The 14,764-nt window shown below is 30.5% G+C and overlaps 1 protein-coding gene across 1 annotated transcript; it reads right to left on the bottom strand.

Annotated features, from left to right (window-relative positions):
* Positions 1-2,613: 2,613 nt before the first annotated feature.
* LOC100245920 (3-ketoacyl-CoA synthase 2) lies at positions 2,614-5,161 on the bottom strand. Its single transcript, XM_010653625.3, has 2 exons — positions 4,510-5,161; positions 2,614-3,516 (listed from the first exon to the last, which is right to left on the bottom strand). The coding sequence occupies exons 1-2, from the start codon at positions 5,107-5,109 to the stop codon at positions 2,704-2,706; spliced, it is 1,413 nt and encodes a 470-aa protein (XP_010651927.1). The 5' UTR covers positions 5,110-5,161; the 3' UTR covers positions 2,614-2,703.
* Between the last annotated feature and the right edge of the window lie 9,603 nt (positions 5,162-14,764).

Genomic DNA, 14,764 nt, shown 5'->3' with positions numbered 1-14,764 from the left:
GAAAACCCTAAAATCGTATCAATCCGTTTATTTTAATTCCAAATGTTACCAACTTAATGCATTTCAATGTGAAAAGATTGTGCCAGGAGGCCCATCACCATCCCAGGGCCGGGTTGAGGGTGGGTTTGTGGGTAGGTGTGGTTAATTGGCTGGTGTACGTCCAATCATTAATAGTCTGATCTTTATCATAAATGGGAAATATTAATGGTCTGCCCTTGTCGTAAAACCAAGGAGCATAGAGTTATGTGATTTCAATGCTCTTCTCCAGTCGAAAATGGAAGAAAGTAATATACTAATGTCTTTAAAAAGATCAAATAATGAAGGGAAAAGGGAACACCAACCTTTTTGTTTTAACCTTTGCCAAAATAAGAGTGAAAGGAATAAACTTCTAGATGAATGGTAATATTATATAAATAGAAAAATTAAAATGCTAATAAAAGTAATTTATTTTATTTTATGATATTATTGATTCATAATGCCCTTCAAAATACAAACAAAATAGACTTGTGGCTTAAAAAATATAAATTTAATTTTAAATTTTTGAAAGATAAAAAAGTAATGATATTTAAATGTTATTAATAAAAACACTAATTTTCTAGGGTTTAAATAAACATAATTTATAATTTTTTAATAAAATCAAAAATAAAAAATATATATATTTTTATAAATCTATGTAATATTATTCAATTATTTAGTTAAATTCATGATTTTGTTTCATTCATTTTGGTTTGGACTTCATATATTTTTCTATTACTTATTCTCCTCGTAAAGACTCAAAATTATTGCATATTCATTTATGGATAACACAAATAAACATGCAGCATAAAGTGGTTTTCAAGGGAAATTAGCCATGAAACTTAATTAAAAAACAAAATTATGAAAGGAGCACCCAAGTATCCTTGAATATGTCCTACATCCCTTAAGCATCATACATTCCGAACGCTCTCAAAAGGAAAAAATGTTGTTCGTAACAAGGGTTTTTATTGATATATTGGTAACTTAATTTTATGAATATATAAAGATATATTAAAAAATATTAGTTGATATTTTGACACAAAAAATCGATGAAATGAACTTGATTAAAAGTCATGCAGTCATTGAGAAGAATTCTAAGACATAACATAAAAAGTAATAATAGATATTTTGAGATTGTTTTGTTAAAAAAAATAAAATTAATACATGTGTGACATAACTTATAACATTCAAAATTTAAATTTACGTTTTATAAAGATTTATCTAATTTGAATGTATTTAATGACATAAACAAATGATGATATATGTATAAGTATTTTTTTTATTTTAAAATGTTGATAATTTTATTTATAAATTAATATTTAATTATACAAAATAGATTATATTTAAAATTCATTTATTTACAATAATTTTATTCTAATTAATGAATAATATATAGAAGATATTTACATTTATGAATTCCATATATGACATCTGTACATATATGATTTGAAACAAACAACAAAGTTAGCTTGGTGGCACCCCCATACATTTCATGCCTGGGTTCAGGGGTCCTAATTAATGAATAAGTCAAATGTGTCTAGCAGGCCGAGCTGGGCTTCATCTTAAAGGAGTCCTAGTATGGGAGATAACAATTGGGCTGGGCTATAAAAGCCCATTGCAAAATTTTGATTTGACAATCCAACTCAAAAAATGTGTGATGTAGCATAAAAATGGCCAAAATTTTGGTGAAAATGGACGAAAAAGCATGAATAAAAGGATACATCGGACGGTTGAGATTTTGGGCTTGTTATTGTATCAACCGTCTTCGATTCACGATATTTCAGTGATATATCGTCAAAGTTTTATGACATTTTAGACCTTGATCTCCATAAGAACTAGTATGTCTTCATTGATATGTTTCCATGTATTAGGTGATCCTCTAATGGCAATTGCATGTCATGGCTGTTCTCCATAAGTGGCTTGGAATTGGTATGTGTATTTTCACTTCTTTTACTACCGAGGCCTTCCTTAGATTGATCTTTAAGAAATTAAAATTTCCTTTTTAAATTCAATAAGAACTTATGAATTTATTTAAGTAATTTTGTTCGAAGAGATTAATTTTATTACTTTTTATAAAAGTTATATTATATTTTGGTTTATTACATAAGTTCTTTTTATATTTAACTCAACTTTTATAATATCAATATGGAAGTTTAAAAATTATGATATTGTCTAGAAGTCAAATCATATAGAAGGTGTTTGAATAAATGACATATATATTAACTTTTCAAGAAAGAGAATGGGAATGAGAAGGAAAGAAGATGGAAAAAGAAAAGTTATAAAGAAAATAAGAAATTTAATTAAAATATTTACAAAACCTATCATGAAATAGAATATACTTAGTTATAAAAACATAGAATTAAATATATATTTTCTATAACATCCAAAAAAATTTAATAGTGATATTGTTTTCTAAATAACCCCATTTCAATTTTACATTTTAAAAAAAATTTACTTTTTATCTTGCAAAAAATTGAGAGTGATTTAGAATTAGCTATGCAAAATTTTATTAGACTTATCCCATAAAAACGAAATTTGAACTAAAAACATTTTTTGAAATTGGTAATCAAATATAACATTATGTTAATTACTTAAATGAATTACAATAACTCGTTCTTTATTTCTTATTAATGGGTTTGAAGCCCAACATGCAAATAGTAATCAGCCCAAGAGATCCAATGATCATAATCACTTTGATTTTGTTGACTCAAAAGTGTAAAGAGATGTTTCAGTGCTCTGCGGGTACAGGTCCACCACTGGAAACTCATCAATCACATCGCTCCAGGGGTTCATTTTCTCACGATCAATAGTCCTAATGGCTTTCCAAAACACACTACTACATTTAAAGCCAGACCCATATGCAATCTGCCACACACGATCACCCCTCTTGATCCTACCCTTGGCCTCCGCATAGGCTAGTTCATACCACACTGAACTACTCGATGTATTTCCAAACCTATAAAAGGTCATTCTAGAAGCTTCCATTTGCCTCTCACTCATCCTCAAGTTCTTTTCTACTTGGTCTAGTATTGGCTTTCCACCCACGTGAGGGAAGAAATGATCCATTGCATGCTTGAAACTTGGCACGTACGGCTCGATGTTTGCCATATGGAAATACCTAATTAAATAGTTGACAAGATAGAGAAATCGTTCTGACGTGGGGAGAATAAGGGGAGCCAGTGTGGCTATATTAGATTTAATGATCTCGGAGGCCACGACCAAGAGATCTTTGGTGATGGTGATACCCATGTGGCCCTCATGGTCCTCTTCTTGGATGATGCAATTGTATGAACGATCAGAACTTGCGGTGTTGGTGTGGACGGTGTGGATGAGTTGGTACTTGGAGCCGACACGATCAGACGAACGATTGGAGAGGAAAACAGCGACACCACCCATGCGGAAAATGCAATTGCCGATGAGCTTTGGTGGTTCGTTTCCCATGTAGCAACCTTGAGTGATAATCTCTATAGTCACCACTAGTGCATACAAATTACGATGCACCTGCATTATTTGAAAAATAAATAATAAAATATGAAACTCTTTTGTTTTTATAGTGACATGGTAAACACAAGACGAAAATTCATTTTCTTATAAAAAAATTATTAATATTTTATTTTTAAAAATATAAAGTAGAAAGTTTATCCAAACAAATAATTACCTTTTTTTATTTTAACTCTTATAATCATATTAATTTCTTTTATATTATGTTTGGTTCCCAAAAGTACTAAATAAAAAAATAATAAAGAAAATAATTTTTTCCTATCTTGTTATATTATGAAAAATAAAAAATAAATATAATTAAAATTAATTTAAAACTTATAATTTTTTAAATTATTTAATTTTTATGTAAAGAGTTAAAAAAATGATTATATAAATATGAAGAATGATTAAAAATAAAATATTAAAAATTTTATTATTAAAATATATTTAAAAATATAAAAAATAAGTTAAGAAGATTTCAGGTAAAGTTATTTTAAAAATATATTTAAAAATATAAAAAACAAAGTTAAAAAGATTTCAAGTTCTCAAAAGAGACTTTTTTTCACAAAATACTATTAAATAATTTTCAAAAACTATGACTATGTTTGGTAATTGTTTCTTATTCTTCAAAACAAAAAAAATAAGAAAATACGTTTGATAATTAGAAAAATATTTTTTATTTTCTATTCTTAAAAATGGAAAACATACTGTTTTCAAATAACATCTTTTAATTGCTTAAGAATTATTTTAAAAAATAATTATAAAAACATGTAAAATAATTATATATATATATACACACACTAGATATAAAAAATTATCTTTAAAACATATTTAAAAACATTAAAATCACGGAAAAAACATTTCAAGCTCTCAAACAAATATTTATTTAATATGAAAGAATAATTTTCAAAATTTGTTCTCAGAAAATAATTACCAAATGAGATATATTTCTTAAAACAGTTTTTGAAAACACTTTTCAGACATAATGTAAACATAAAAAATAAAAAGCCCAACCTTGAGAAGGTCTTTGGCGAGCCCAATGGATAAGAGTCCAGCACTGCATCCCATTCCACTAAGATTGTAGCTCAAAACATTCTCACTAAGCTTGTATCTATTCACAATCATGGAAGCCAGAGACGGAACAGTGTTAAAAATACTGCTATGCACCACCACTATCCCTATCTCCTCACCCTTCACCCCAGTCTTGCCCAGTAACTCATCCACAGCTCCGAACACCACCATCTCCGCCTCTTTTCTCGCCGCTTTCGTCGACGTATCCAGCGGCTCCTTGAGCAGTCCCTCCGACAAGTACGTAGCCTCACCTAATCCCGACGCCTTCATTAGTTTCTTCATGAATTCCAGACTCTCGTCGGAGAAATTCCCATGCAACCTCAACCTCTCAATCACCATTTCCTTAGAGCATGCCAAAGAGTTGGGAGGTTTGTAGCATGCGAAATCTACCAAGAAAATTTTAGGAGAAGAGCCAAAGGCGAAAAGGCTTAACATAAAAGCAATTAGGGTTAAACCCACCATGACGGCCGCTGGTAGGATGAAATCATACTGGCTGATCAGAAACCCTAAGAGATCATTTGATATGTATTCAAGGAGAAACATGGTGGAATGGGTTATGAATGTATGTAGTTTTTGGATCAAAAATGGCTAAAAACCATGCATTTAAATAGCAAAAACAACATTTATTTATTTGTTACGCTACATGTATGACATCATACAATATAGTGTTCTGCAACATGTGTGGCATCATATAATATGGTGTTACGTTATGTCTATCTATGTTAGGCCATGTACAGTTGTAACTAAACCAAATTAATTAGAAACCTGTATCTAAATGATTAGTTTGGTATTGTTAGGTAATTAGTTATGAGGTATAACTAACTTCAAATACATATGAATATGTAAAACCAATGTTTTCATAACCGAACCGGTCATTGAACCAGAAAAGTTACTAGTTCACGGTTAACTGATTGGACCGATGGTCGAACTGCAATCGAACTGGTGACGTAAAAAATATGTAATTTATATATTAATAAAATTAAAAATAATTATAAAAAAATTAAAAATAAATATAAAAAAATTAAAAATCAATAATATTATTTTATATATTTGATATTATCAAATTAAATCATATTAATATTTTAAATTTTATTAAATGAAATATGTATAATATTTAAATGTGAATATATTAAAAATGAAAATTTAAACTAATTTTATAATTTTTAAAAATATTATATTATTTTTATTTAATATTATAAAAAATTTTAAAATCTAATATATATTGTTTTGTTTGGCATATTAGATAACAAATCGCATGTAGCCGAGTGGTGTCCTGGGTTAGTTACAAAACCTGAGGTCTAAGGTTCAAATTCTCTTGGGTGCATTTGTTAATTTTTTTTTCATTGATATTAGTTAGCAATCCCACATAGAGGAATAATGGTGCAAAACATGCCTATAAAAGCTATTCTCATGAAGGCCAAGGCATCATTCCATCTTGTGGGCTCAAAACTCAGCCCATTAATGGTTGGGGTGGGTATGGGCTTTGTCATATTAAGACATTGCCCAACATGGGCTTTTGTCAAAAGTTTTTATAAATGGGGTCCTCATGCCTACAAAATGAGGAGCAACTTGAACCGTTTGGTTCGTTTAGAACCGTCCGATTCCACCGTCCGATTCCATTGGTTCACCAGTCCGACCGCTGGTTTAGGCAGTTCGTGATTGGTTCAATGCTCAAACGGTTTAATAGGGTAAATCAGACCGGAAATGTGACCGATCAACCGTTGAACCAGTTAGACCAGCCAGTCCGGTTCGGTTTTCAAAACATTGTGTAGAAATTTCAGAAATTTAAGAAACTTCTGTTTCACTCTGTTTTTAATTTTATTCCATTTAACTTTCTTTCAATTCTCACATGGTATCAGAGCCTGTAACAATGGAAGATCACTCAACCAATGTGACTCTATTGCAAGATTTTGGAGAAATTCCAACTACTGGATCTGGTCTGATTACGGGACAAAATACTTTTCAGATGATGAATCAAATCATTTTCCTCACTCGGTCAATCTCTTACGATCAAACTCGATCACAATAACTTCCTCATTTGGCCCAATCAAATGCTTAATATGGTCATTACAAATGGGTTTGATGATATTCTTGATGGAACCCAACCATGTCCACCACATTTTCTACCTGATCCAAATTCTACCTCTGTCACAACAATCAAATCTCTATTTGTAAATCCAAAATACATCACTTGGCAACGTCAAAATTGATTGGTGATGAGTTGGATTTACTCCTCACTCACCGAACCGATGATGACTCAGATCATGAGTTACAATACAGCTCATGAAATCTGGGAATCTTTACGACGTAGTTTCACTTCTGCTTCTCAAGCTCATATAATGGAGCTTCGTTTGCATCTTCAAACTATACGCAAAGGTGGCTTGAGCATGCTTGACTATATGCTACGAATATGTAATATTTGTGACAATCTAATTGCTATTGGAGAACTAGTGTTAGAGCAAGATCAGATTATGGCAATTCTGGGTGGATTAGGCCCTGAGTACAATCCTTTTGTAGTGACCATTACTTCACGAGCTGAACCAATCTCTGTTGAAGAATTACAAAGTCACCTCATGGTTTTTGAACGACATCTTGAACGATAAAGATCTATAGAAGAACATACTCTAATCTAAGCAAATACTGCTCTGTTTCAGCAACAAAAGAACAGGAAGAAAACCTACAATTCTAATTTTCGTCCAAATACCAGACAAATCTCGAGAAATGGTCAATTTTCTGGTGGTATCTTCCATAATTCTAACAATCAGAATTTTAAAACAAAGAATTCTACTACTGGACATACCATAAACAATAGTGGTAACTCATCTGGAACTTTCAAGCCTCAATGTTAAATTTGTTCTAAGTTCGGGCACACTGCTTTACAATGCTGGTATTGATTTAACTCTGATCATCAGCCAAAAGATTCTAAGCATTCCACTTCTAATAATCCTCAGGCTATGACTGCAACTTCTACAACAATGGGAAACACTTCTTAGTTTCTTGATACAAGAACTACACATCATCTCACATCCGATCTTAACAATTTAATGATCCATAATCCATTTACCAATGGTGACAAAGTAATTGTTGGAGATGGTAAGGGTTTATCAATTGCAAATATTGGTAAATTTTCTCTTGTCTCTTCAAGTGGTTTTTTGGTTTTCAATGACATCTTGTGCGCATGTTCCTTCTATTAGAACCAACTTGGTTATTGTGCAACGATTTTGCTCATACAATGACACCTTTATTGAATTTCATCCTTCTCATTTTGTGGTGAAGGATTAGAAAATGAGACTTGCTCTTCTTGAAGGAAAAATTGAGAAGAGCCTCTACAAACTTCTTGCTGCAACAAGAGATGTTGGTCATCTACTAGCCTTTTATTCTACCAATAGTCCTTCAGATGTTGGTTTTTTTAGGCTCTAGCATAATAAACTTGGTCATCCCTCTTTTGATGTTGTTTCCAAAATTTTATCTCTTTGTAAAATGCCTTTGAAATTAAACATGACAATAATAACTCTTTTTGTGAGTCTTGCCAGTTGGCTAAAAGCCATCGTTTGCCATTTGAAAGGTCCACTTCTAGAGCAATAAAACAATTTGGTCTCATCCATGTTGATCTTTGGGGTGCAACTCCTATAGTTTCTGTTAATGGTGCTCGATATTTCCTCTTGCTAGTTGATGATTTTAGCATATTCTCATGGTTGTATCTTTTGGAAACTAAAGATGAAGCTTTACTTATGTTCTAACGTTTTCAAGCCATGGTTGAAAGATAGTTTGATACTAAAGTTCAATGTGATGGGAGAGAGGTGAGTTTTAGGCCTTTTAGAATTATTTAGCTACAAATGGTCTTCTTCATCAAGTCTCTTGTCCTTATACTCTTCAGCAAAATGGAAGAGTTGAAAGGAAGAATCGTCATGTTGTGGAAGTTGGTATTTCTTTATTAATACAAGTTGGTATGCCTCTCAAATATTGATCATTTGCATTTCAAACGGCCATATTTCTCATAAATCAACTTCCTTATGCTATTCTTTCACAAAATTCTCCTTATGGAGTTCTTTATAATCGTTTACCTGATTATACATCTCTTTGAAGTTTTGGGTGTTTGTGTTTCTCTTATCTTTGTCCTTGTGTTTCTCACAAGATGGCAAATAGATATGTTGCTTGCTATTTTTTGGGCTATAGTGCTAAGCACAAGAGATTTCTCCGTTTGGATATGGCTTCCTCCCGGATATATGCTTCCTGTCATGTGTATTTGATGAAACTCAATTTCCATTTTTAACAAAGTTTTTATCCTCTCAACCAGTATCATCATCCAACTATTCTTCAACACTTCTTGATTATGGTATTCTCTCTATTCTTACACAATCTTCAAGGAATCTTAATCATCATCAACCTAATTTTTCTTCTCCAATTACCGTTCCTACCAATTCTACTCATATTTCCACTTCGTCTGATTTCCCATTAGTCCCATCTAATCCACATTATTCTCCTACTTTACCACAATCCTTTTCTCTAGCCTCCAATGTTGATCCTCCTTTACTTCCAAACCGAACTATTGTTACTCGTAGCCAAAGTGGTATTTTTAAACCTAAAAAAAAATATTCAGCCTTGTTGTCCAAACTACTGCTCATGAACCCTCCTCTTTCAAAGAAGCCATGTTGCATCTTGACTAGCAAGATGCTATGAAGACTGAGTATGCTACTCTTCCCACCAATTCCACAGGGTCATTGGTTCCTAAACCTATTAATAAACGCATAATTGGTTGTAAATGGATATACAAATTGAAACTCAAAGTTGATGGCTCAGTTGATCGTTTTAAAGCCCGCTTAGTTGCAAAGGGTTTTAATCAAACATATGGTATTGATTATTTTGAAACCTTTTGCCCTATTGTTAAACTAACTACTATACGACTTGTTATTTCTCTTGTTATTTCTCATGGTTGGTTAGTGAAACAATTAGATGTTAATAATGTTTTTCTCAATGGTGAGTTAGAAGAAGAGGTTTACATGGTTCAACCTCCAGGTTTTGTTGATCATTCTAAACCCGATGTCGTCTGTAAACTTCAAAAAGCCTTATATGGTTTTAAGCAAGCTCATCGAGCATGGTTCACCAAATTAAAGAACTCATTACTTGCTTGGGGTTTCTCTTGTTCTTTATCTGATTCCTCTATGTTTCTCTTTCGGAAAGGGACTGACATGATCATTATTCTCATTTATGTTGATGACATTATTGTTACTGGTTCTAATTCCATGTTGGTACACCAAGTAGTTTCTTCTTTACACTCTTAGTTTGCTTTCAAGGACCTTGGTATTCTGAATTACTTTTTAGGTGTTGAAGTATGTTGGCAAGGATCTTCTCTTCATCTTTCCTAAACCAAATATATTCAGGACTTGCTAACTCGTGTTGGTTTTGCAGATTGTAAACCTATTGCTACACCAATGACTACCTCTCACACTTTATCTGTCTCTGATGGTTCTCTATTGGCTGACCTTTCTCAATATTGCAACATTGTTGGAGCCTTACAATATTGTACCATTACAAGACCTGATATATTTTTCTTTGTTAACAAACTTTGCTATTCATGCAATCACCAACTGATCTTCATTGGCAAGTTGTTAAACAGTTGCTGTGATATCTCAAGGGCACTACTTCCTTTGGTCTTTCTTTCCATTCTTCTCTTGATCATTAACTTACTGCTTATGCTGATGTTGATTGGGTTGGTTGCCTTGATGATTGTCGAAGTACAAGTGGTCATTGTATCTTTTTTGGCTATAATCTAGTCTCTTGGAGCTCTTGTAAGCAGAAGGTTGTGTCTTGTTCTAGCACTGAAGCTGAGTATAGGGCCTTAACAAATGCTGCTTTTAAACTTTAGTAGATTCAACATCTTCTCTAGGAGCTCTTTATCTCATCTCATTCTTCTCCTATTTTGTTATATGACAATCTTTTAACCACTTTTCTTGCTATCAATCCTATTTTTCATTCTCAAGTTAAGCATGTGGAACTAGATTGTCATTTTGTTCAGGAAAAGGTTATCAATAAGACTGGTGGTTCAACACATTCCTTCTTGTGACCAGATTGCTAATGTTCTTAACAAAGCCTTACATGTTCAACAATTTCTCAATCTACGAAGCAAACTCACTATTCTAGCTAAACCTTTGAGTTTGAGAGGGGATGTTAAGCCATGTACAGTTGTAATTAAACCAAATTAGTTAGAAACCTGTATCTAGATGATTAGTTATGGTATTGTTAGATAATTAGTTATAAGATATAGTTAACTTCAAATACATAAAAATATGTAGAATCACTTCTCAAAAAGAAGTAGAAATCTTAGAGAATAAAGTTTTTCAAAAGTTTAAGAAACCTTTGTTTCACTTTGTTTTCAATTTTATTCCATTTAACTTTCTTTCAATTCTCACAATCTATTCATCTTTGGGTTGCAAAATTCAACCATGGACCAAAATTTTCTAATAAGAATGACTATAAGTAAAGTCGTTGGTTTTTTTTCCTCTTTTATTTTTTTGAAAGCGTCGTAAACCCTTCTAATGTGTTTCAAAGTTTATAATAAAGAACAAGAAAAAGAAAATTTTCATATTTTTTATTTATGACAACATTCGGGTTATAATTCATTACCATAAAATATTAAAGTTATATTTAGTTATTAAAAATTTGGAGAAAAATGTGAAAGGATGAAAGCAAAAAAGAAAAATAAACGTGACAGAAAATGAAAAAAATAAAGACTTAAAATTAATAAATTAGATAAAAGATGGTGTACGCTACGTGATGCGTGGGTGATGTAAGCTATGTCCATCTGTTCATGTGTGGGTGACAAAAGTCAGCAGTGGACCAAATTTTTTTTAGTAAGGTGTATAAGCACAGTTATAGTTTTTTATTTTCTTTCGTTTTTTATGTTTTGGAAACAATGTGATTAACGCTTCTTATTTGTTTGAAAACCCATAATAAACAATGAGAACAAGAAATTTATCATTTTTTTTTTTATTACAACTTTTAGTTACAATTCATTACCATAAAATACTAAGTTATGTTTAGTTATTAGAATTTTTGAGGAAAATGTGAAAGGAGGAAAGCCAAAAACAAAAATAAAGGTGAAAGAAAAATTTAAAAATTAATAAATAAATAAAATTAATAAATTATTTCTATATTTTTCTTTAAACATATTTTTCTTATTTTTTTGTAAATATAAAATTTTGAGGAAAATGTGAAAGAAAAAAATAAAAATAAAGATAGATAAAAAATGAAAAAAAAAAAAAGAATTAAATCAATGAACCATTTTTACTTAATTCTTTATACTCATTTTTTATTTTTAATATAAAGATTAAATAATTTAAAAATATATGAATTGTTACTATTTTCTACCATAAATCAAGCATAAAAAAATAATTATTTATTTTAGTATTTTAGAGGACCAAAGATAGCAGCATAATAGGTCCATGCACTTTTCCTTGGTGCTTGGGAGAAAACATCAATTTTCTGTACTAAAGGGTTAATAGTGATTTTCAAGAGCACAAAAACGATGCTTTGTTGCAAAAAGCCTAAAACATCACTGAAATAGGTCCAAGTTGAAACCAAAGTTTTGATTTACATTTTATTTTCACTCACCCACTTCCTTAAAATAAATTAGGTATTTAATGAAATTTCAAACCGACAAAATATATTTTGTTAAATCCTAAAGAAAGGTAATTGAAATTAATGCTTAATAAATATTAAAACATAATAAGTAATAATAAACGAAATTGATTTTTTATTCCCAATTTTCCATTCTGGTGTTATACTAGTAAGAAAATTGTTAAACTTGAATTTAAAGAAGATTATAGATATTATAGAATCATGTTAATTTGTAATTTTGTATGGTAGGAAAAATTAATTTTGACAAACATTAATATTTGTGTGATATAATTCAGGTTAAAAGTGAAAATAATATAGAAGCTAGTATATACCATACAACTTTTTCCCTTTATTTAATTTTTGAATGGTGAATAGGGTCTACTGCATGCAATTATCTGTTATATTTAGTGACTCCACCTCTTTCCATCCATCTCTCAACCATAAAATTAAGGAATGAGACCAATTGCAAAATTAAGATAGTGTATAAGATTGACTATTGCTAAAATTGTATATTTTGTGACTTAGAATTGGACATGAGACTTAGCTTCATCTATTCCTCAATCATTGAATAGTGAATGGTGGTCCACCACATGTAATTATCTATAACATTTACTAACTTTACTATTAGGATAGAGCCTTCAAAAACATAAAATTATATAATAAATTTAGAATTCATCGTTCATTTAATGATGTTTCAGTTTCACTTTTATATATCATTATTACATACATTATACTTTATGAGAGCATTCTTACTTGACATATTTTATATTGTAGATGACTTATATGCATTAGGAGTTGTATGAAAAATCTAAATCGTGAATTCCTTGCAAGTAGATGATTTATTAACAATCGTTTCATGGACTTAGACAATCCATTTAAGATTTTAATACTTCTAAATTGGAAGAATAATTGATTTTGATCATCAAGATGAGGTTCCCATGGTGAGCACACTAATGTGTACAACTACACATTGCAAATATTTATCTAATTTAGATGTATTTAATGACATAAAACAAATGATGATATACATAAGTATTTTTTTTATAAATCTATATTTAATTATTATGCAAAATAGACAATATTTAAAATTATTTTATTTACAATAATTTTATTTTAATTAATGGATAATATATATATATATATATATAAGAAATTTATATTTATGAATTTTATATATAAAATCTGTAAATGTATGATTTGAAACAAACAACAAAGTTAGCTTGGTGGCATCGCCCATACATGCCTGAGGTCATGGGTTCTAATTAATGAATAAGTCAAATGTGTCTAGTAGGCTAAGCTGGGCTTCGTCTCAAAGGAGTCACAGTATGGGAGATAGCTGTTGGGTTGGGCCATAAAAGCCCATTGCAAAATTTTGATTTGACAATCCAACTCAAAAAAATATGTGATGTGGCATAAAAATTGTCAAAAATTCGATGAAAAAATATAAATAAAAGGATACATCATATGGTCGAGATTTTAGGCGTAGTATCGTATTGGCCACTTTCAATACATGATATTTTGACAATACATCCTCTAAATTTCGCAATATTTTAAACTTTGGCTCATAGTCGTCAATCACATCCTTCAAGTCGTTGAAAAGTTTGCTAAGGAATATAGAGGTGCCACGTTATGGACATGAAGATTAATGTAGGTTCTAATAATTGAAACAAGTCCATTATAGGATGACTTTGAATGTGGCTAAAAAGTTTTTGGGCAATAATCCCAAAGAATAAATGAGGTGAATAAAACAATATTATATGGGTCCAATACATCACATCCGTGAACACTTCTAATTAGCTTTCAATTCAAACTTAATGTTATAAATTAGGTGATTAAGATCAAACTCTAAAAATACTATCAACAAGAAAATCACCTTTAATTTTTTATTGATAAAAGAATATATATATATATATATATATATATATATATATATATATATATATAATGAGTTTTAGATTTAAAGCCAAATAAAAAAGTTCACAAATGATGTACCAAGTTCATAAATGATAGTGTCTCGATATATTATAATTTTAAAAAATATAGGTCTACATGAACATCTTATCTCCATCATTCAACCACAACAATCTAAGAGTGCACAATGTGTGATATAGGTGTATTCAACCACCCTCCCAAAAATATAGGTCTACATGAACATCTTATTTCCATCATTCAACCACAACAATCTAAGAGTGCACAATGTGTGATATAGGTGTATTCAACCACCCTCCCAAATCATGAAAATAAGGCAAAAGAACACTCTTAACGTGAATATTAATTTGTACAAAAATTTGTGGTATACTAGTCTTCTAATGATTGGTCTTCATAAGCAGCTCTCAATTAGTATGTCTTTACTAATATGTTTCCATGCATTAAGTGATCCTCTAATGGCAATTGCATGTCATGGTCGGTCTCCATAAGCCGCTTTCAATTGGTATGTTTATTTTTACTTCTTTTGCAACTAAGGCCTTGCTTAGATTGATCTTTAAGAAATTTATTTATTTATTTTTAATTCAAGAAAAATTATGAATTTATTTAGGCAATTTTGTTCAAAGAAATTAATTTTGTTTCTTTTTATAGAAGT

The sequence above is a fragment of the Vitis vinifera genome, chromosome 7 (assembly GCF_030704535.1).
Source record: "Vitis vinifera cultivar Pinot Noir 40024 chromosome 7, ASM3070453v1".
Lineage (NCBI taxonomy): Eukaryota > Viridiplantae > Streptophyta > Magnoliopsida > Vitales > Vitaceae > Vitis > Vitis vinifera.
Note: the sequence above shows the minus strand (reverse complement) of the source record. Positions and strands in the feature narration are given on the sequence as shown.

What these genes read in the sequence shown, in the direction of transcription:
- LOC100245920 (XM_010653625.3), bottom strand. Translation starts at nt 5,109, where the DNA reads ATGTTTCTCCTTGAATACATATCAAATGATCTCTTAGGGTTTCTGATC. An exon ending in TCGCCAAAGACCTTCTCAAG is followed by an intron (nt 3,517 to 4,509) that starts GTTGGGCTTTTT and finishes CAAATAATGCAG; the next exon opens with GTGCATCGTAATTTGTATGC.